We start from the raw sequence: 22,851 nt of genomic DNA, 5'->3' as shown, positions 1-22,851 counted from the left end.
TCCCTGCCGGGAGTGAGGCTGGCCGTCTCTTTCTGCACATATGGTAGATGGATTGGCTAATCAGCGTCTGCTGAGTCTTGGGCCTGAAATTACAGAGAAGCCAGACAACTGCAGTTCCACAGCCTTTGTTCGGGAGTGCAAACAAGACAAACAATTACTTGTTATTTGGGAAAAAAATTAAAATGTTTATTTTGGACTTTCATTAAAGTGTCAACGGCTTTACAAAACAGCTGTGTAAATCAGCCTTTTATAGCAAGTATCATTTGGGGAGGGGTCCTGGAAAGAAAGGAAAATGCAAGGAAGATTCATTTTAAAAAGGACTCCTTGAAGATAAAGGGCACCTTTGTGTGTTTTTCAAGCACACAAAGCAATTGGAGAAATAGTTTGCTATCTGTCTTTTGCTGTATCATCAAACATCCGTGCCGCTTGCTTCTCTGCCGTGGGATGTTGAAGCATCGCCCATTTGTGTGGGGCTGCCCCTTGGGAATGGATGGTGCACAGTACTGTGAGTCCACTTCCTAAATAGAATGGCTGTGTCAGTCAGTCAGTCACTCAGCTTCCTGGGAGTCTGTGTTCCTCATCAAAAAAAAAAAAAATTTTAAAAACCATATATTAAAACCATGGCGACCATTGCAAAGAGCTTCATAGCCAGGGATTTAGTATGCAGAGGGTTGTTTGTTAGTATGTCAGTCCAGACTTCACGGAGCTCTTTCCCTCCAAACAGCCTTTCTTCACTTCTCCACGACCAGTCAAGTGATAAATAAGTGTATCAAGAGATATAGAAGAGTTTCCCTTATTAAGGAGCCCCGGATTGTGACTGTTTTCTAAGTTGGGGTTTATGGGATGGGTTAGGAACAACCCATTTTACAAAGAGCTGTGATTGATGGGTGGGGAAGGACAGAGTGGAGAAAAGTGTCTAAGAGGTTGGGGGCTTATGGGGGAATAAAAAGAACAGCAAATACACCCCACCTGCGTCACTTTCACACACACACACACACACACACACACACACACACACACACACACACACACACACACACTCCAAAAGACCAAACTCCAACCCACTGGCTGGCAGAGGAAGTGGAACAGGGGAGGTGCAGGGAGCGGTTCAGAAAGAGGACAGGTGTAGCTTTCCAGGGTCTCCTCAGGGACACTCTGGCGACTCCTTAAGTTATTTCCCAACCCCTAAGAGCGTCCCTAGTGGTCACTTGTTGGATATGCCTTTGAGCATGTTCTGTATTCTATGCATTGCACTGGACACAAGAGTTACTGGAAGACCCTTCCACCCTTAAATAACCCAAGAGTGTCCCCCACGCTCCCAGCGGGCCACATGCCAAGAACTCTTGGCAGATCTTGAGTCTGATAGGTGGCTGTGTTCTGGTGTTGCAGGTGGAAGGCAAGGCCGTCGGGTTCATGAGCGTGTGCTCCAGCGTGAACTTGCCCCTGCTGCACGAGTGCTTCGACCTGGGCCCTTTCCATGGGTTCTGTGTCCCACATCCTGACGATCTTCTGGAACCATCAAGAGAGTCAAGTTTGCAAGAAAGCCAAGGTATGGTGGCTGTCCCAGGACATACCAGAAAAGTCAGCACACATCTTACACACAGCTGTGCTATTCACAAAAAGTCCCTTCCAAGTCTCATTTATGGAGTACATCCACATGGTTATTGGCATCTTTGTGAAATCTGTGGGTCTCTCTCTCTCTCTTCTCTGTGTGTGTGTGTGTGTGTGTGTGTGAGAGAGAGAGAGAGAGAGAGAGAGAGAGAGAGAGAGAGAGAGAGAGAGAACACCAGAATATAATAAATAACTTCAAGAATTCAAGGGATTAGGGAAATATCTTAGTGGCAGATCATTGGTCTCATATGGACTAGGTTCCCTGGGTTAAATCCCCAGTGCTTAAAAATTTAAATGTATAAAAAGCAAACAAGCTTGAAGACTCTGTATACTTTTAAACTTTGATCTTTACAATAAGAATTTCTGTGTTTATGTCTTTGGGCAAACCCTCTGTAGCATGAGTGTATTGCAAATGGTCATTTTGAATTTGTACAACTGATTTCTGCATATATGAAATAACATCAATTTTCACTTTATATTTAAGTGTGTATGTCTGTATGGGTATATACTGTGTGAGTGTGTGTATGTGTGTGTCTGTGTATGTAATTAAGAGGGTATCAGATCCCCTGGAGCTGGGGTTACAGGTCATTGTGAGCCACCATATGGATGCTGGAAACTGAACTCAGGTCCTTTGCAGGAACAATACAAGCTCTTAACCTCGAGCCATAAAATGAATTTTGAAATATTGTCTGTGTCAGTATTTCATGAAGTAAGATGAGGTAATCTCTGCTGATAGCTTCATGGTTAAGTAGGTTCTTATGGATAGATAAGATTCTTTAAGATAGATAAAAACAGGCAGGCGAGCTTAGGTGTGTCAGTTCAATTCTCTTATCTGGGTTCCCCATGTGTAGGGTGAGGAAAACTGCCATCAGGAAGGAGTTGTGGATTTTCACTGAGGTATGGCGTGTAAAATGCTATACTTGGTGTCCATGTCTTAAATGAATTTAGTGAGCAGTAAACATTGATAATAGTGGCCATTGTTTCTTTATGATTGGCCATTCAGTCACTCTTTGGGGGAAAATCATGATTTTTTTTTTTAAATTGTACTGCTTCCTATAACATGAAGGGTTTTAGTAAGGTTGTTCAAAAATAGGAAGAGGAGCAATATGGTTGGTGGCACTGGACTTGGTGTTCCAGTCAGTCACAGGTGTCATTTAGCCAACCTTGTCCCTTCAGTGGGCACACCAAATACTAGACAGTGGATGCACGTGTCCTGATGGTGCACACTCATCACATGGAACGGTGAAACCCTCCGTGGAAAGGCTCTTCCCTTTGGTACTGACAACAGCACCCTTCCTGAAAGTGAGACTCGAGTCATTACTGTTGCATGGTGAACGGTGCCTTCCCCAGGCTCTTGGGGAAGGAATGTTCTGGAGGAACATTTAAACACATAAGACAGTCCCGAACCAGAAGTTGTCACAGTTGCTTTCCAGTGCTAGAAGTCTTCTTTGAAGGTGGCACCAAGCGGGAGCCTTGCTGCAGCTTGTGTTCTCATGTATAAAGGAGAGATACAAATAATACCCAATCAAGGGATGGGTAGGAGGAGTAAATATTGCAATTGTGATGTCCTTAGCTCAGTGCCAAACATACAATTTTTTTTTCTGTTTTCATTAAACAAAACAAAACAGCCGGATGTGGTGGAGCACGTCTTTAATCCCAGCAGTCAGGGGCAGAAGCAGGCAGATCTCTGTGAGTTCTAGGCCAGCCTGGTCTACAGAGAGAGTTCCAGGACAGTCCAAGATGTTAAACAGAGAAACACTGTATCAAAAAACAAAAACAAACAAACAAAAAAAATCCCAACCAAAACTAAAACAAACCAAGCAAATTGGAAGGCTATAGACCCTTCCTGAGGCTGAGTCTCCCTGACACTACTGCTGTTCCTTATATAGAATGAATGGAAAATTCCTGTCTCAGAAATTTTACTGGAGGAGGGAGGAGGAGAGTCAGAGTTTAGCTGAACTCTGGGCCTGACACATCTACACGTTATCTGTTATGGCTCTGCGTAGCAAAAGTCTGCGAAGACAGGAAAGGCAGGCAGCTGGCTTCTCATTACCTCCTTCAGCCCATTTCTTAAAACCATTTGCTCTAGGACAGGGTGGCAAGCAAAGGAAGTAGGGAAACGTGTTACCTATCACAGGGTGTTTATTTTTGAAAATTGGTTTTCTGTTCACTGACACAAAAAATGATTCTTTATGAAATTGTTACCAGGGAGCTTCCATTGTAGACTTGCGATTCCTCAGGGATGGAGTCATAGGTCCTCAGCAGCTCGTTATATCCAGGCAGAGTCATCAACAAATTCCACAGCCATCTTTTCATCACATCAACAGAGGAAGCTCCAGAGAAGACTGAAAATGAGCCGTGACCTGCTCAGGTTTTATTACTCTGGTGAAAGTCCTTTACGGAAATATAATTTCTCAAAAACACGAACCGAGATTTGTGTTTTAAATGAGCACACATCATTGCAGTTTGTATTTTGCTATAGTTTATATCTCATATTTTGTTTGATGATTGTTCTAGTTACTTTCTCGAAGCCGTGACAAAAGCAGCTTGTGGAGGAAAGGGTTGATGTGGCTCACACTTCCGGGTCATGATCCAGTAGTAAGGGAAGTCAGGGCAGGAGCCCAAGGCAGGAAGGAATTGAAGCTGAAACCAGAGGAAATGCTGCTCACCAGCTTTCTCTCCTGCTCAGCTGGCTTTATCATATAGCCAGAACTCTCTTGCCTAGGGATGGTGTCCCTCCACAGTGGGCTGGCCCATCCCACATTAATCATTAATCAAGACAATCTCTTACAAACATGGCCACAAGCCAGTTTGATCTGGGCAATTACTCAGTTGAGGTCCCCTCTTCCGAAGTGATTCTAGGTTGTGTCAAGTTGACAGTAAAGCTATGAAGGACAGCGGTTTTTCATTCCAAAGGATGCTAATAATCATTACCTCACTTTATCCTCATAGCTTGATGCCAAAGAGTCAGGGCAGGGGCAGCTCTCTTCATTTCGTCTCTGCCCAAGCTTGTCCAAGGTTTATAAATTTCATCAGGAACTGTCTCAAAAGCACAGTCCAGCCTCTTATTTACCTCTCTGCATCTGGGCAAAGTAACAGTCTGGGTCTCAAGTTCAGGCACTTGCATGCCAGGCAAGCAGTCTACCACTGAGCTACACTCTCAGCCCAGCCCAACACCTCCACCTGTTTCTTTAGTCACAGATTCATCCCCCCACCCCCACCAAGACAGGATTTCTCTGTGTAACAGTCCTAGCTATCCCAGAACTAGCTCTTGTGGACCAGGTTGGCCTCGAGCTCACAGAGATCTGCCTGCCTCTGCCTCCAGAGTGCCGGGATGAAAGGCATGCACCACCACTGCCTGGCAAGTCATAGTTTCTAAAACTATGGGTCAAAACCCCAGTGGGGTCTGAATGTAAGGGTTATAAAATTTTGGCAACAATCAAAGGCTTTTTAATGCTTAGTGACCAAAAATCCAATTCAGAAGCAATTGTGTAATGACTCCAAGATGCCCACCTGTGTCATATCATGTGAATTCACTGTTCTGAACATATAACACGTACAGTTTACAGTGCTCAACCTGTCGTACCATGTGCTGAGGAATGTTATGAATTGCAGTGTTTTACTTTATATATAAAATAGGAGTGGGGATTTTAATGTTTTTAAACTTTTGATACTTTTTGATCAAGATTCTACAGTCTGTAAGTATCAAATTAGTATATCTTTGATTGAATTGTGTTCAAACGTTTGGTTTGAAAAATTGCTGTTTGAGTCGCTGGCTTGAATTAAAAAAAATATTAAATGATTCCTGTAACTCCAGAGTTGGATAGGGGTAGAGATAGACAGATCTCTGAAGCTCATTGGCCAGAAAAATCTAGCCAAATCAATGAGCTTTAGGTTCATTCATAGGGAAACCTTGTTTCAAAATTGGAAAGTGATCAAAGAGGGGACCAGATAGCCAACCTTTGCCCCTAACGTGTGTGGGCACACACTCACAGGTATATATACCACACCCAAAATCAGAAAATTAATGTCGGCTTGAGACTAAGATAGGATTTCCAACAGTTTATAAGATAGTCCTAGGCATACTGCTGCCATTTTGTGTTACACCCTTATGGGAAGCAGCATCCTCAGCATTTAATTGCACAACCAAAACCTTAGTCACCTCTGAAAATGTTGGTCATGTTCTACTGCTTCAGTGTCAAATATTTTGCCAAGACATAATTCTTAACATAAAAGTAAATAACATGTACCTAATTAGTAGGCAAATTTCCTTTCCTCTTCAATAAATATTAAAATTGCAGATGGGAGGTGGGATGGAGAAGGGGGAAGTGGGAGAAGGGGGGAACTGGGATTGGTATGTGAAAAATAAATAATAAATTAATTAATTAAAAAAATATTAAAATTGGACTGGAGAATGGCTCAACTAGTAATGTCTTACCACATAAACATGAGGACCTGAATTTGATTCCAGCACCTTAAAAAGCCTGGCATGATACATGCTCCTGCACTTCCAATGCTGAGGAGGCAGGGACAGAAAGTTCCCTACGCTTTGCTGGCCAGTCAGTTCAGCTGAATCAGCGAGGAGCTCCAGGTTCAGCAAGAGACCCTGTATCAATAGGAAAAAAAAAAAGATGAGGAATAATTGAGAAAGACATGATGTGGGATTTCCTTCTCTATATGTGTTGCTTTTATTGGTTGATGAATTAAGCTATTTCAGCCAATGGCTTAGCAGAGTAAAGCCAGGTAGGAAATCCGAACAGAGTTAGAGAGAGAGAGAGAGAGAGAGAGAGAGAGAGAGAGAGAGGGCAGAGTTGAAGAGATGCCATGTAGTCGCCAAAGGAGAAAGATGCCAGAGCATTACCAGTAAGGCACAACCTTGTGGCAATACATAGATTAATGGAAATGGTTTAATTTAGGATGTAAGAGCTAGCTAGGAATGTGCCTGAGCCATTGGCCAAACAGTGTTGTAATTAATATAATTTCTGTATGATTCTTTGGAACTGAACAGTTGTGGGACCAGGCAGGACAGAAACTTTCATCTATATAATGGTGCCCAACATTCGCCAACGTATATCCACATAAAGCCTAAGAAAGCTTAAAAAAAAAAAAGCAATTCTAAACCCACAAAAAACAGGAGTCAGTTGCAGCTTCTTGGTAGCTATCTTTTCTCAGATAGGCTCTGTTTCCTTCAAGAGAGGTTTCCTGATTCAGTGTTAGCAGCAAAAAATCTTGCAGTCTTTTAAGAGGCCCTACCACCAAACACTTAAATGGTATTTACAAGCAATCAGTGGCATGCTTCTTGGTGGTGGCATGGACCTAGAAATTCTGCAGAGTTGTGGCAATAAATGTGGCTCCCACCAGTACCTCCACCATGATGCTAGACTCTCAGAAAGCTAAGAAATGGGATGAAGCCAGCTGCCAAAGATGCAGCTTTAATCCTAGCCATGCCATTTAGCAGATTAAAAACTCATGTGATCAGAAAAAGATAAAGATATTCAGTAAAGACAGACTCAGATGGGGAAAAAAACCTCTAATCGGTTTACAGTATTTTTAAAATTATACATAGGCTTGGGATAGAAAAGAAGAAGAATATAAAAAGTCCTTAAAAAAAGAAATAGTGTAGTCAGACATGGTAGAGCATACCTTTAATCCCAGCACTTGGGACACAGAAACAGGCAGATCTCTGTGAGTTTGAGGCCAATGTGGTCTACAGAGTTAGTTCCTGGACAGCCAAAGATACACAGAGAAACCCTGTCTCAAAGAACTAAAAATTAAAAAAGAAAAAGAAAACAGAGTAAAAAAATCCACATAAAGATGAAGAATACACAGGGAATCTGGATCTTGTATGTTATTGTGCTGTTTTTGAAATGTTTGACTGCTGAGGAAGGAGCAACAGCTGCTAAAAGACATTTGATTATAAATGCTGCTGGATTAATCCAACCTACATATTTTGAAAATGCCTTGACTTCAAAATTTAAGTCAAAAGATACATTACTTTGGAGAAGAGGCTTTGCTTTTGTTTGCACAGGAAATGAGAGGCTGTGAATTCATTCTGGGCTAAGAAAAATAAAGTTTGATCAAGGAAGAACCCCTGGAAAATCTCCAATGGGAACGGATGGCCCAGATGATCCAACGTTTCAGAGCACCTCTGTTGCAGTTTCCTCTGAGTTCTACATCTAGAACAGCATTAAGACTGCTGGCTGAGATGATCCAGTCTCACAGAATACTCTAGTTAGGACATAAGATAATCCCCATAAGATTATCAGCTCCCTTAGTCATCAAGAAGTAGCCTAGAAAACTACACCAATATTCCCAAAAAATGGATTATAGATGTTTGTCTTTGTTTAGAGTGTTGGCTACAAGTTATTATGAGTAATGGTGAGGAAAAAAGCTAAACAAAAGTGATTAGATTCAGGGTTCTTGCTAAAAATATAAAAAGGGGAAATGCTGTGGGATAATGCTCTTGGACACTGTAAATACTTGTCATTCGTATTGGTTTAATAAAATGCTGATTAGCCAGTAGCCAGGCACGAAGTATAGATGGGGCAACCAGACTAGAAGAATTCTAGGAAGAAGATAGGCAGAGTTGTAATCACCAGCTAGACACAGAGGAAACAAGATGAGAATGCCTTACTGAGAAAAGGTACCAAGTTACGTGACTAAACATAGATTAAAAATTATGCTTAATTTAAGTTGTAAGAACTAGTTAATAATAAGCCTGAGCCAATAGGCCAAGCAGCTTATAGTTAATATAAGCCTCTGTGTGTTTCTTTGAGACTAAATGGCTGCAGGACCAGCCATGATAGAAACTTCCATCTACAAAGACATTCAACATTTTCCTCTAACCTCCACAGTGCTTGTTTACATTCATGAACACATCAAAGTGCCTACATCCATGCTCCAAAATGGTAAAATTACATGTTTATCTAAGAACTGATGTCAAAAAATTTTCATGATTCATTATTGGTAAATGTTTAATTTACTTATATATTTTATATACCTGTGCATCCAGGGCATAAACATTTCTCAGGCGAAAAGAGATCTAGAGTAGATGTAGAATGAATGCCCCCGTAACCAGTATGTTTCATTACATACAGAACCAGGATTTTTCATGTCAGTGAGCTGTTTAATAAGAGATTTCCTTCGTGGTTTACCAGTGTCCAACCCATACCCTCAAACTTGATTGTATACCGGCACATGTGTGAAGACACATAATTTGAACAACTTTTTTCTGCTGGCATCATCACCCCTGTATCGTCAGGCCTGTCTAGAGCTATGGAAAGACATGCTGCCCTGTCAAGTTGCAGCTAGAAGAGCTAGGAAGTGAGCACTGCAATCAAGTCCCTGCCCTCTGACTTAGGTCATCCCTCAGAACTCCCATATCAATTACTGTCTTTCTATCTGTGACTCCAGATCTGCTTCTGAGGGATCAAACTGTCGATCCATTCTTTTTGTACCAAAGCGTGGAAGCGTTTATCTCACACACAACAGACTAGATGGAGGTTCAGACACTGCAGGTCCCTTGTCTGTCATTGGTAATGCGCATCTTGTTGGTTCCTTCCCTTGTCCCTTCCTCCTCAGTCCTCTTCCTGTGTTCTCTGTTCATAGATCTCTGACTCCCTTTCCCTCACAGTTGGGAAAAATTTGAACTTCACAGCAGCCTCAACCTGGCCAAGCAGAAAAATAGTAAAACTTAATTTTCTTCATATAATATAGGAGCCTTCCTTCTCTGGTTCTTTGATGAGCCCACTGTCCATCATGTCAGCCTTATAAGTGTCCACTGAGTCTAAAAAGCTCAGCTGTATACACCAGAGCACTACATACACATGCATTGCCTGTGCCTACCCCCGTAAGGACACTGTTTGCATCTGTATAACCTAAGATGCATTAGTAAATTTTGGTTTGTGTGTGCTAAGCAGCCTTGAGGCTATAATATAACAGGGTTGACTGGGGTGAGTTCTAAAAATGTAGATTTTTGAACTACTATAAAGAAAACTAGTAAAAGTTTTACTTATTGCTTTTATTTAGTGGAGAGCTTATTTTAGAAGACCCTCTTAAGTGTTCAGCTTCTGAAGAAGCGCAGAACCTCTTCAAGGTGTTCCATGTGCGTGGTAGTTAGTGCATATTCTCCTCTAGCGACAGACAGCAAAATGGCTCAAAGCTCAAAGCTGTGTTTCCTTCCAGTTGGCCCCGCCGCTGGCCCCTGTGGTGTCTGCAAATCAAGCTGTGGCTTTTGTTAGCCGCCCCACCACAATAAAGATTGCGAAATCAGAACTGAGCTGGCAATTTTCTTGATGATGCATAAGGCAAAATAGGGCACAGCCTGCATTTCCACAGCTGTATTGGCATCACCCGGTTTAATGGCTTTAAAAAAAAAAAAAAAGACAAGCCCAAATAAAACAACTTTTGTTCGTCATGTAGGCCGGTGTGTTCCAGGCAGCCCAAATCTCTGTTTGGTAAGACCCCTGCAAGGTTCAGACTTGTAAATCTCATTACACACCCGGGGGCCCACCTTACAAAAATCCTTGTAGAATTTGTTGTGCTCCTTGGCAGGGAGAGATTTTATTTTATATTACAGAATTGTGGCCTTTCAAAAAGATAATTAGCATAGCTCCCTGTAACCAAGCCATCCAGGAGAAGTGTCGCTTATTATATGTTAAAAGGCCATTCAAAATAAAAAAAAAATTTTTCAAAAATACCCCATGTCAAAAAGCAGCATTGCCTTTAAAATTATCAAACATATCACTCTTGCTGCCAGGAAATGTTTTTGTCATATTTAATTTCATTTGAATTTATTTCTGCTGCTTTTCTCAAGTTACTTTGTATGTATTGGAGCTGAAAAAAAAAACAAAAGCAAAAACTAAAAAGCAAACAAACTAAAAACTGATAATCAAAAAAAAACCCACCAAAATACAAACAAACAAACAAAAAACCCAATAAAGTGCTTTACCACTTTCTTGCATATTAAATATCCTCCAGGCTGTTCCCAGCCTTCCTAAGGCTCCACTTTCTATACCTAGTTTCATTTTTATGTCCTTGGTTCTTCACCCAGATTTCAGGTGTGTGTGAGATTCTTGTGTGCAGAGCACAGCAACCTTCCTGCCTTGCATGCACAACCTGGACCTCAGTTACCTGTAGTGCTTTAACTGGGGGCTCTCCAGGATTTTGTATTAAAAACAAAAACACCGTAAACAAGATGCATCTTGTCTCAGGATCCTCCCAATGGCCTTAGTAACAAGTTAAATAACAAAAATTTATTTCCCAGTTCCAAGGCCTCAAGTCCTCCGAGATCAAGGTGTCTCAGCAGGTTTCTTCTGTGGTCTCTCTCCTTGGCTTGCCAATGGCCATCTTCTTCCTATGCCTTCATAGGGTGGTGTCCGTCCTGTCCCCACTCCTCTCCCTTCACCCGCCATTGGTCCATGTTCAGTGTCTTCTTCTTACAAGGGCACAGTTCATAGAAGAATAAGGCTCACCTTAGCACCTTCATTTAACCTATTAAATGCTGAGTACATTCCACCCGACCAGGTGTGTCCCACTGCCTCTTCTTAGACCCCATCATATAAAGCGCTGCAGCCTGTAGCCAGGGCACTGTACGGGCTGCTGCTGTGGGTTCCCTGTCTACCTGACCAGTCTCCAGCTCCAGTTCTTATCATCAGCATCTGGGTCCCTTTCTCCCCCTGCCTTCTATTTCCCTAGGGTCTGGCGGTATGGTTCTCTGCTGCCTCATGGCCAAGGCTGCTAGGCTATGACCACAGTAAACCTGGCGGTGGCTGCAGTTGGCTGCTCTATGCAATGTGTATACAAGTTTAATATGTCAGCTGAAATTTATTTCCCTAAGAATTCTCTCTCTCTCTCTCTCTCTCTCTCTCTCTCTCTCTCTCTCTCTCTCTCTCATTTTAAATGACTTGTAGTGTTCTGGCTTGAACCCAGAGCTCTGTGTACACCAGGCAAATGCTCAGTCATTGAGCTGTTGAACCTCCAGTCCTAAATTCTGTCCTTTTAAAAAGTTTATTTATTTATTATTGTTAGTTTTTTGCCAGAGAATAGCATCTTTGTATATGAAGGTTAATAATAACAATGACAACAACGACAATAATGTTACTGTCATCTCCAAGGCTTTAATTACTGCTTCTAACTTCGATTTTCTGGAATAATGTATGTGACAGCGACACATAGAAGTGTCTAGAAAACAAGCAAATGGTACCGGACCTGTGCGTGGGCCAAGTTGTCCTCAAGATAGACAGACAGTTCAGGCTCTTGCAAGAGGATCTCGGGGTTACATCTTCAGGTTTTGTAACAGACCAGGAGGAATACTAGGCAGAGCTGAAATTTAGAACTAAGCAGCCAGGGGCAGCGCCCCAAGCCCGCTGGGTGGCCCTTTGGGTTATTTAGCAAAAACCTGTTACTGATTTTCTATCTTCATTCCAGCGCTGCCTTCTAAGCCCTTTGCAGGATTTCAAAACCAACGGCGGCCACAAACGATAGCAGCTGCTTAAGAATCCATTATTTTTAGAGAGAGCAAGATGAAGGGGGTCCGCATTCCACTCCCCCTTTCAGCCCCAGAGCAAACCTGCGACAGGACTCGGCCGGCCGCGCTCTTCAGCGGTCGGGTTCATTTCACAATGGCAGAAGCACAAACGCTTTGATACGGGGCCTGGAGGTCTTTGAAAGGAGAGTGGCTTTATTTATATTCCTTATGATCATTATGTGCTGGGATTATTTTCCCAGTAGGTGATGTCTCTTTTGCCCATATTTATGAAGCAGGGGAGCAAAGCATTTAATGAATTTCAAGAGTGTATTTGACTGTAAAACACATCTCAGTATATTCACATGTAAATAACCCTTTGATTTGTTCTCTCTGGTGACCTTTCTTCTTTGGGGGCTACATCACAGTTTGTTGTTGTTTTCCATTTTCAAATGGGAGGCTGGATGATAATAATGAAAGATTATGCAAAAAAATCCATGTTTAAAATAATGTTGATATGCCACTTGTGCTGGGGGATAATTACAGTAATTTGGCCATTACACTATATGGAGGCAGGAGTTGGTTGGTAGCAAACACAGCAATGGGGGTGATTCAAGGGATTTTCCTCCCAACTGGCTGTTTGATCCTGCTGACTTTTCTCTTGAAAATCAATTGCTCTCTATGAATACTCTGAATTCCCCCTTGATTAAATTGGCTGTCAGTGGGCTGCACCCATTACGTGGGGGTTGCCCCCGAGTTCGCTCTGCCCACAAATGTGTTTTTATTTTGACAACTCTTAAACTATCATGGCCCGAATTTAATCTGAGCAAAGAAGCAGAGGAAGTAATTTACTAAAAACACAGTCTTGGTACACGGCAGCAAACAAAGGGAAAGGCAGTGCTGTGCATGCCCGGCGTGAAGCCAGCTCTTCTGTGCTGGGCCACCAGCCTTCTCCCCCTGTAGCTGGCTTGATCTCTAGTGTTTTCTGACCTCCAGGGCCACATGGATCACTCAGCCAAAGACCTGGGAGAGGCACCCGCAAGCCTCTTTATCTCCTCATGGGTCTTAATAAACTAACTGTATCTTTTGGAATCAGACTTAAAAATTTTGATATTTTTTTTTTCTTGAAAAGGACCACTAGTATTGAAGATGGAAAAAAATTATTAGCATGGCTGGGGTATAGTTTTATGAGTGTGTGTGTGTATGTGTGTGTGTGTGTGTGTGTGTGTGTGTATTTAACTCCATAAGGAAAGATATTATTATTTTTTTTATTGATTGCTGATTTAAGTCTATGAAAAATATTTGGCAGTCAAGAGAAAAACAAGCATCACAAAACTAGTTCTACAAAAATGTGTTTTGTAGTAGTTATGGGAAAGTACTCAGCTTCTCTTAGACAGAAATGCCCTGGCAATGCACAAATCCAGGCCTCACAGCAAAATAATAAAATATAGCTTATTCTGGAGCTAAAGATGAGTGTCCGTGGCTCAGAGACACAGACTACTTCAAACAGGCCTGATGTAGTAACAGCTTCATGAAGCCTTCACAGTAACAGAACGACGAAAGTTATGAATAAAAGCATTTTCAGATACATTGGTGGAAACGTCAGGTGGGTAGGGTACGGTGATGTGGGAAACTCAGTGATGTGGATCAGATGTTCTGTGATGACATCCTTGGCCTTTGGGCTAGTCAAAGCTAAGGGATCTGATTTGTCCACTCTTAAATGGGTTTACTTGAGAGTCACAAGGGTGTTCTATCAAACATAGAGATGAATGAATGTCAAGTGTTTTTGCAGGAGGAGGAATTAGAAATAGGTCCAGATAATTTGGTTCTAAACCTGCAAGGTTCCAGCTCTCCTTTATCACAGAAGAAGCAACCTAAAATGGATGGGGGTGGGTGGGAGTTAGTTTAGGTGCAGCATCTCTTCTTTCAAATGTTAGCACTATGAGGCTGAGTCACCATGTTTCCTGTAAGGAGAGCCATTTTCTTTTCCCGCTGAGAAGTTGCTTCAGCTGCGTCCCAGGCTGATTTCTTAGATCCTTCTGTATTGGCTTCACCCTTACTCTTCATTTGGAATCAGTTATTCTTATTTCACTCTCCTCATGGAATCTCAGCTCTGCCCAGGATGGCACCACTGGTAATTACAGCCCTTGAGGTCTTCTTGGCTGCTCACTGGTCCTTCTGGCCTGTGCTGGCCTCTGCCTGTGCTGGTTGCTGCTCCGTGGACCTCTTAGGCAAATGCTCTCCTTAGACTTTTTGCCTAGATGCTTGTGGGGACTCGGCTTCCAGGAGGGTTTTCTTTTTCCATGTTATCGTTATTTCCTTTCTTAAAGCCATCCATCTTTTTACCTCCTCCTTCAATTAGACTTTTCTGTCTAATTGGCCTTTTCAACCTCACTTTTAGAACAGCCCCTACATTTTCAGGGTTTCTTTTGGATTTATTAATTCCTGATATTATTTATACAGCCTCTGTTCTCCCAATTGATTTGAATCCATTTTGTCCTTTCTAGTGTAGTTGCCTTAGTTATCCATTTTGATTTTTTATTGTTTTAGAAATAAAACACTTAGGGCTGGAGAGATGGCTTGGTGGTAGAGAGCACTTCCGCTCTTGCAGAGGACATGGGTTTGGTGCCTGGAACTCACATGACAGCTCACAACCATCTGTAACTTCAGTTTGGGAGATCCAACACCCTCTTCTGGCCTCCCCAGCACTGCACATACGTGGCACACACACATACTTGCAGGCAAAACACTCATACACATAAAATAAAAAAAATAAATCTTTAAAATTTTTTTTCAAAAGTACTGTGGTATCAGTCGTTAGAAGATAAAATAAAAGCATTTATTGCCAAGAAAATTCTTTTTATTAGTAATTCACGGTCTGAATGGTTGAGGGACTTCAAATTAACGGGCAATAGCCTGAGGACTATGGGGATCAGATAGGCATTGGAATATTCCTCCAGAGTGGTAAGTAACTCATTATATTGCAAGAGGTAAAGGTGGACTTAGTTACTATGATTCTACAGAATAATTTGAAGTCAGGTATTGTAGTATCACAAACATAACTCTTTGCTCAGGATTTTTTTTTATTTGGGCCCTTTTATGCTTCCTTTAGAATTTTAGGGCATTTTGTCTTATTTTTATAAAAAATGTCACTGGAATTTTGATGTAGATTGCATTTAATTTGCAGATTACTTAAAAAAAAACGAGGTCATTTACAAAGATATCTAGTTCTGCCAGTTCATAACCATGGGTTGCCTTTCAGAATTTCTTCAAGTTTTCTTCATGTTTTGTAAATTTCAATAAAGTCTTTCATCCTTAGGTTTATTTTGAAATATTTTCTTTTTCTTTTCCTTTTTCCTCCTCCTCTGTCTCTGGTGTATGCATGTGTGTACACGTATGTTCAAAAGTGGATGTTGTCTTCCTCCGTGGCTCTTCATGTTTTGTTTTGTCTTGTTTTTGAGACAGCAGTTTTCTCTGAAGCTGGAGCTCACCAATTAGCTAGGCCCTGCCTCTCCATCCGCCTCTCCTGACTTTACCTTTTGTCACTAGGGTGACAGACACTGTCACTGACATCTCCCAAGTGTCTATTTATTCTTATTTTTTAAGGTTTTTGTTACTGGGATTATTCTCCTCAGTACTTTTTCATTTCTGGTGTTCATTATTGATCTATTAGGAAAATTCACTGAATTATGAATGTTGAATTTTGTCTTCTATTACTTTGGTATACTTATCAGGCCTAAAGTCTTGTGCTTTAATCTTTAGGGTCTTCTGAGCATTTGATAATGCATCTGCAAATGAGGATAATGTGACTTCTTCCTTCCTTCCCTGTTTGCATCCCGTTTATTTCTCTCTCTTGTGTTATTGCATTGGTTAAAATGTTCAGGTCCATATCAAATAGAAGTCATGAGAGTGAACATCTTTCCCTTGTTCTCAACTTCAGAGGAACTGTTTTTGGATTTTACACATTCATATGATACTTGCTATGAATTTATTTTATATATTATTTACTATACTGTTATGGTCTTTCTGTATCTTATTTCTTCAAAGCTTTATCATGGAAAGGTGTTAAGCTTTGCCAAAGGCATTTTTCTGGAACTGTGTAGATGATCGTGTGATTTTGGCTTTGGTTTTATGTGTTGTGTGGACATTTTTGGATTCCCATATATTGAACCAAACTGTATCCCTAGAATGAAGCCAACTTGATTGTGAGAGTTGATATTTTAAATATGTTATCACATTTTGTTTTGCAAATATCTTATTGAATCATAATCATCAAGATATTGGTCTTTAACTTTCTCGTATGTGTTTTATTAAGATCGTATCTGATTTTGGTGTCAATGTAATTGTTGTTTATAGAATTAATTTAGAGCATTCTTCCTTTTCTACCTTACAGAATACTTAGAAGAGCATTCATGTTACATCTTTAATGTTCTTGAATGACTAAGAAGTGAATCAATCTGGTCCTAGATTTTTTTTTCCTTTGGATGGAGACTTTTTATTATTGTATTGATCTGTAAAATATTACTAATTTCTGTTCTAATGTTTATCATTTCCTTCTGAATTGGGGTTTGGATTGTTTCTGGTTTTCTAAGACCTTGAGATGCATCTTAGATTTATATTTTTGAGATATCTTTGTTTTTTTTAATGACATTTGTTTGTTTATTTAATATGAGTGGGGGGCAGTATGCGTGTTTGCACACGTGTGGAGGTCAGAGAACAGCTTGCAGGAGCCACTTCTCTGCTTTTATCGTGTGGGCCGTAAGGATTGAATGCAGGTCGTCGGCCTTGGCTGCACTGCATTTACTGCCTGAGTTATCTTAGTCAGTCAGACTGCGTAAGATATCAGATTCTGATTTTATTTTAATATAGACATTAATATCTATACACTTCTCCCTTATAATTGCTTTTGCTCTGTCCCACAGATTTTGTTATAGTGTTTACATTTCCATTTTATTGTAGGACGTCTTTAAGTCTATATATTTTTTTAATATCTCAATAATTGTTCTAAAGTATATTATTCCATCTCTATGTGTTTGCATAATTTCTCTTGCTGTTGGTTTCTAGAGCTTTTTCCTATTGTGATCTGACAGAATGTAAGCAATTATTTCAATTGTTACTTGTGTGCTGTGGTGGTTTGAATGAGATTAGCTCTTTTGGCTCATATATTTGAATACTTGGTCCCCAGTTGGTAGAACTGTTTGGAAAGGATTAGGAGCATGAGTATGGCCTCGTTGGAGGAGATATGTCACAAGAGGAGAGCTTTGAGGTTTCAAAAAACTTGTGCCATCCCCAGTCTCCTTCCTTCCCTCTCCTTCCCTCCTAATTCCCTCCCTCCCCTGTCGCTGCCTTCTCCTTGTGGATCAAGATGTGACCTCTTAGCTACTCCTGCTGTCATATTCTTCCTTCTGCTACTCCTGCTACTCCTGCTGTCATATTCTTCCTTCTGCTGCCACCATGGATATAACCCTTGAAACCACAAGCCCAAATTAAATAATTTTCTTTTATAAGTTGCTTTTGTAATAGTGTTTTATATGGCAATAGAAAAGTAACTAGTATACCTGCAGATGTCTATTGAGTCTGAAGCTCCCTTGTGGATCTGTGGTTGCTCTCTTGGTGGGAACAGAGTACTGATTAGTGTATTGCATGGCCCTTTATGTCTAGGTTAGAAACGTTTACTTTGTGAAATTGTGAAAGTACAGTTGTCTTCTTGATATATTTTCCCCTTTATCAATATTTCCTCTCTTTTTCCCTTCCCTCCTCCCCTCTTTCCCCATCCTCCACCTGCTGCTGCTTCTCTTCTCCATCTAGTAACCCAGGAGAGCCTTGAACTTGCTATGTAGCTAAGGGTGACATTAAAGTTCTGATTCTCCTTCGCCTCCCAATCCTGTGTTTCCTTGGTACCTTCAGAGGGTGTCAGAATCTCTGGAACTGGGGTTACAGACAGTTGTGAACTACTAGGTGGATACTGGGAATTGGACCTGGATCTTCTGCAAGAGCAACAGGTACTCTTTACCTCTGGACCATCTCTCTGGACTCTAAATATAAATATTTTTAAAGATTAAATTATTGTCTCCATGAGGGTAGTTGTGTAGGCAAAAGTAAAAGGTCCCTGCTTCCATAAATCCGCACTTCTTCCTATGGCTCTCTGTGCTCTGCACCCCTTGGATAGAGCACAGGCTATGAGATGTTTACCTGGTTTGTTGGGGACTTTTTTCTTTGTTTCTGTGTTGCTTACTACTCAGGCAGTGAGCGTGGTTTGGGTGGGCACAGAATCTGGTTGGAATAACTTTGTTCCCCTGCTCACTAGTGCAGGGAACCAAAGTTCCCTAGGCTGAAGTCTACTCCAGACAGATTCACTCCATGTTAGCTGCAGGCCCGGTGACTATTTCGGGTGCCCCCTGAAGCCCTCACCTAGAGCAGGGCACACACTACTGTCCAGGAGGTGCAGCTGCGTTGGTGCTTTCTACCACATGCAATTATGATTTCTTGAGGCTGGAACCATCGCAGTAGGAGTAAAGAGCTCACGAAGAGAGACACTGTACCCCTTCTTTTGACTATCAGGCTGTGGAAACAATAGACCCCATGAATTGGAATTTTCCCAGGAGTCTCATGCTGGGAGGAAGAAAAGGCTAAAGCCCAGTGTCAGGCAGAAGAATTTGTTTCTCCCCTCCCCCCACATAAAGGGACACAGACACAGGGACACTGACAAGGACGCAGACTGGAACACAGATACAGACATGGATACACACACACAATAAATAACCGGATCAATAAAATGAAAGAAAAAAGCAACTAGAGAGATTTTATAACAATGAAGCTGTACTCATAAAACCCCAACAATATGATCACCTAAACAAGACCTGCACAGGGACAGTTGGTATGTCAGTGTGGACGGGGAGGTCTTACAGGGCTCCACTACAGGCAGCCAATGGCTGCTCAGAAACTACTTTTTCAGGGACAAGCTTCCTAGGGGGGGCTGTCTGATCCCAAGTGGTTGGCCCTGAACACGCAGGTACATACAAGCATAGACTACACAGACTCAGAAGGTTGTATAAATGTGTGTGTGTCCCTACACATGTATGTATATATGCAACAACAATACTTGAAGAAGAGGTCACGGATTTGAGAGGGAGGGGGGAACAAGAGGAATTGGGGTGAAGGAGCAGGAGGGGTGGGGATGATGTACAATACAGTATTCCTGTTTGAAATTCTCAGCAACAACAAAAGTAAGAGCAAGCCAGTCAGCTGCATTCCTCCATGGTTTCTGTTTGAGTTTCTGCCTTGGCTTCCATTGATGAACTGCGATTGGGACATGTAGAACCAACGAGTCCCTCCAAATAAAGGGATTTCACCCAGTTCTTACATGTCAGATCACTTTGCCGCTGGAGCTTAGTTACATCTTCCTCTTGCCCTCTATTTAAACCCAAGCCTCACGTCAGTACCTGAAAGATGGATTTGGAGCCACTGGACCTCTTTGTTCCTTCCCAGTGTGGCCACATTTGATTACTACTCTCTTATTGGCTTACTGAGGATGAGTGGCTGAACCTACCTTCCTAAGTTAGGTAACCAGGCCAGTCCCTGGACATAATTGCATGTATCACTTCAGTCCTGACTCTCTTTAGTGGCCATCACACCCTCCTGGTGTGGGGTGTCTTTTTACATATCTGTTGCTTTTATTGGTTGATAAATAAAACTGTTTTTGGCCAATGGCTTAGCAGAGAAAAGTCACTCGGGAAATCCAAACAGAGATATGGAGAGAAAGTAGGCGGAGTCAAGCAGCCGGCCAGCAGCCGCCAGCCAGCCGCCAAGGAAACAAGATGTGTAGAAAATGAGGTAATGTCACGGCCACGTGGCAATACATAGACTAATAGAAATGGTTTAATTTATGATGTAAGAGCTAGCTAGAAATATGCCTGAGCCATCAACCAAGCAGTGTAGTCAATATAGTTTCTGTGTGATTATTTGGGTCTGAGCAGCTGGGAAACAAAAGCACAGTCTGCTTACACCCTCTGGTGTTAAAGGTAAAGAGATCTGGATTCTGAACTGTGTCTCCAACCCGGATCCCGCTGCATGTATGTTTCTGTGATATTGCTTCAGTGGGGTTTGGATGGCATGTCGCTGGACCACATGGTAGATGATGGCTTAGATACTGTGACAAAATTGGCTTTGAGTTACAAGAGAAGAAAACTGTTATTCAGAGAAGCAAGCTTGGGTATGACCTCAAAGCTGCCTGCCCCTACAGCTCTGTGCCGTCACCCTGGGGGCATGCGGAGTACTTTTCCAGCGTCAGCACGCCAGGCAGGTCCCAGATCAGCTAAGCTCAGCCTGCCTTTCTGTAGTGCTTCCGTTTCTGTGCCCATTTTGCTCACTGCAAGGTCATGGAACTAATCTTCCAAGCCTTCTAATCATTTCAAACAGATTTTTAAACCTCCGGAATGTAATCTTATCTACAGTTAATTTGGAGATCCACGAGGAAATAGGGGCTAAAAATTTCTTTTTACTAACACGGCTAGTCAACAGTACTGTATAACTTATTCCTTCTTTACAAGTTTGAAATATGATCATCAACACCAGTCAGGATTGCATGTCTGGCTGTGTATTTTTAGTCCATTATTTTCTATTCATTCCTGAATAATCCTCTGTTTTAAAGATTGGCTTTATAGAATGTCTTACTATAGGAAGTTTGAGCTATTCTATTCCTTTGAAAGTATTGCTCACCAACTCTTTCTCCATCTTTACTACTTAAGGATTGCCTTATTTCCTTGTATAGAAACAGTTATAGGATTTTTGATAGCTATTTAAAATGAATGTAAAAGCACATACTATTTCTTTCAAAAGCCTTCAAAATATGTTATGTTGCATCCTCTGTGTAATATTCATCTTAGAAACAGCAGGGTGCACCCAACGGCTACTGGAACCTAAAGCATATAGAAGCTTCTCTATAGGAAGTCATCATTACGAACGCAGCATTGGACGCTGTGCTTTGGGAGGGGCCTGTACCAGGGAGGTACTTGAACCTCTAGTTCAATTAGCCTGTGGTAAAGCCACTTCAGATAAGTAATGTCACCCAGAGAACGCCCTAGAAAATTGTGTCTCCCCCTCTGCTGGAATAATGTGCTGTTTGTGACACCGACACCGCTTACGGGGTGGAAGCAATAAAATAACAAAGTTGTCGCCGTGGTTATGTTTTCGGTAGAGTGTCACATAATACCACAGCTTTGACTTTTCTGAGATAGCATGTCACATTTGATGACCTCAGGGCACATTGTGAACATTAACTAATTAAACCTCACAAAACCCAAGAGACTTTGGGAAGGGAGATGTAACATCACCTTGCCCAGTTCTGAAATGCAGCCACCTCTGGGGACAATGGTGGCAGCTGCTTAATAATAAGCTTCGACACCTCACAACAGTTTAGCTAAGACAATTAGTCATTGTCATTGGTAATTGTCTTGTGAGCATTAGACTAGCAAATGGTTAAGTCGCCAGGATCATTAGTTCACTCTAAATCTGATCCATTCTTTAAATATTTTTAGAAATTTTATTCTAACTGTAAAAAATATACGCATAGAATAGGTCATGTTCTTGGGTTTTCTTTTAGATCTCTTCTTCAGTTTGGAACTTAAAATAAAAACTACCATTTAAAAAACAGTGTAGCTTAAAACAGGGAGCAAAACTAATCAATAATACTAATCAGTAGTAGTCAGAAATAGGTGTGTTGACTCCTCAGGGAGGTGAGGGAAACTTCTAGGTCTTGGAAATGTTCACGTCAGTAGGTGAATTCTCCTTCACATAGAAGAGAGCGCTGTAGAAGCTGGTTGACTTCAGCACCTTTCTGTGTTTTGCGGCCAGGTGAATTAGCCTGGGAGAGCCAGACTTGTCATCATGGACATACTAGGAAGCCCAGGCACAGAACACACTCAGGGACTAGAGACACCACGGGTTTTCCTTTCCTCGAAGCGTCTTTCTTCAGAAGGATTCTGTCTTTTCTCGGGACACTCCTTCATGGCCAGTGAGCTCCATTTCACGTCTGGATATGAGTCTCTCTCATCAGTACCTTCAGCATTATCACTCTTAAAAACCCGCCTTGGGCATCTAATTTTTCTCTTAGATGCTCATTGTATTTCACTCACCCACGTCTTTGTTAAAAAGTCACAGAAGACCTCCGTGGTCCAGTGCTTGGGTTGAGCAGTGTCTGTCGGAGTCATCCTAGTGCTGGATGTAGAGAGACAAGCTAGCCAGAAGCAGAAGCAGAGAGAATCATGAGCTCTGCCTGGCTCTGCAATGTCTGATGGGGTAGTTAAAGATAGGAGGGCAGAGCAGCTTCCTCACACTGACTGCGTGTCTGGGCCATTCAGAGGGCCCAGGGGGCCTCATGCCCACAAGCAGAGTGTCTGTGCTGCTCTGAGCTGGGACCCATCAGAGGAGATAGATGCCATGTTGAGCTCCCTCAGTGGAGTGGGCCCTAGGCAAGAGAGAAGGTGAACATCCCTACTGTTGTAATCTTTCCCCAATTGCTCTGCTAAGGCATGGATGACCTGGAGGTGGGAAGGTGGGGAGGGGAGGGGAGAGAAAGCAGAGAGAGGGAGAGTCTGAGTGGGAGAAGGCCTTTGCGTGGGAAATGGGCCACTTTCCCATTGTAATTCTTATGGATTAAGCATGTGAAGAATATCCAGATGTGGAAATAGAAAACACTATCCTGAGTGAGGTAAGCCAGACCCAAAAAGAGGAACATGGGATGTACTCACTCATATTTGGTTTCTAGCCATAAACAA

General features: G+C 41.9%; 1 protein-coding gene across 1 annotated transcript in view; it reads left to right on the top strand.

The window, feature by feature from the left end:
* Cfap61 (cilia and flagella associated protein 61) overlaps positions 1–22,851 on the top strand; it is a 265,147-nt gene that overhangs the window by 42,029 nt on the left and 200,267 nt on the right. The window contains exon 8 of the mRNA XM_026788484.1: positions 1,390–1,549. Coding sequence (XP_026644285.1) covers positions 1,390–1,549 — 160 coding nt within the window. The remainder of the gene's footprint in view (positions 1–1,389; positions 1,550–22,851) is intronic.

This window comes from Microtus ochrogaster, unplaced genomic scaffold (genome assembly GCF_000317375.1).
Source record: "Microtus ochrogaster isolate Prairie Vole_2 unplaced genomic scaffold, MicOch1.0 UNK3, whole genome shotgun sequence".
In the NCBI taxonomy this organism is placed as follows: Eukaryota; Metazoa; Chordata; class Mammalia; order Rodentia; family Cricetidae; genus Microtus; species Microtus ochrogaster.
The sequence above is the reverse complement of the archived record's forward strand: the minus strand, read 5'-3'. Positions and strand labels throughout refer to the sequence as shown.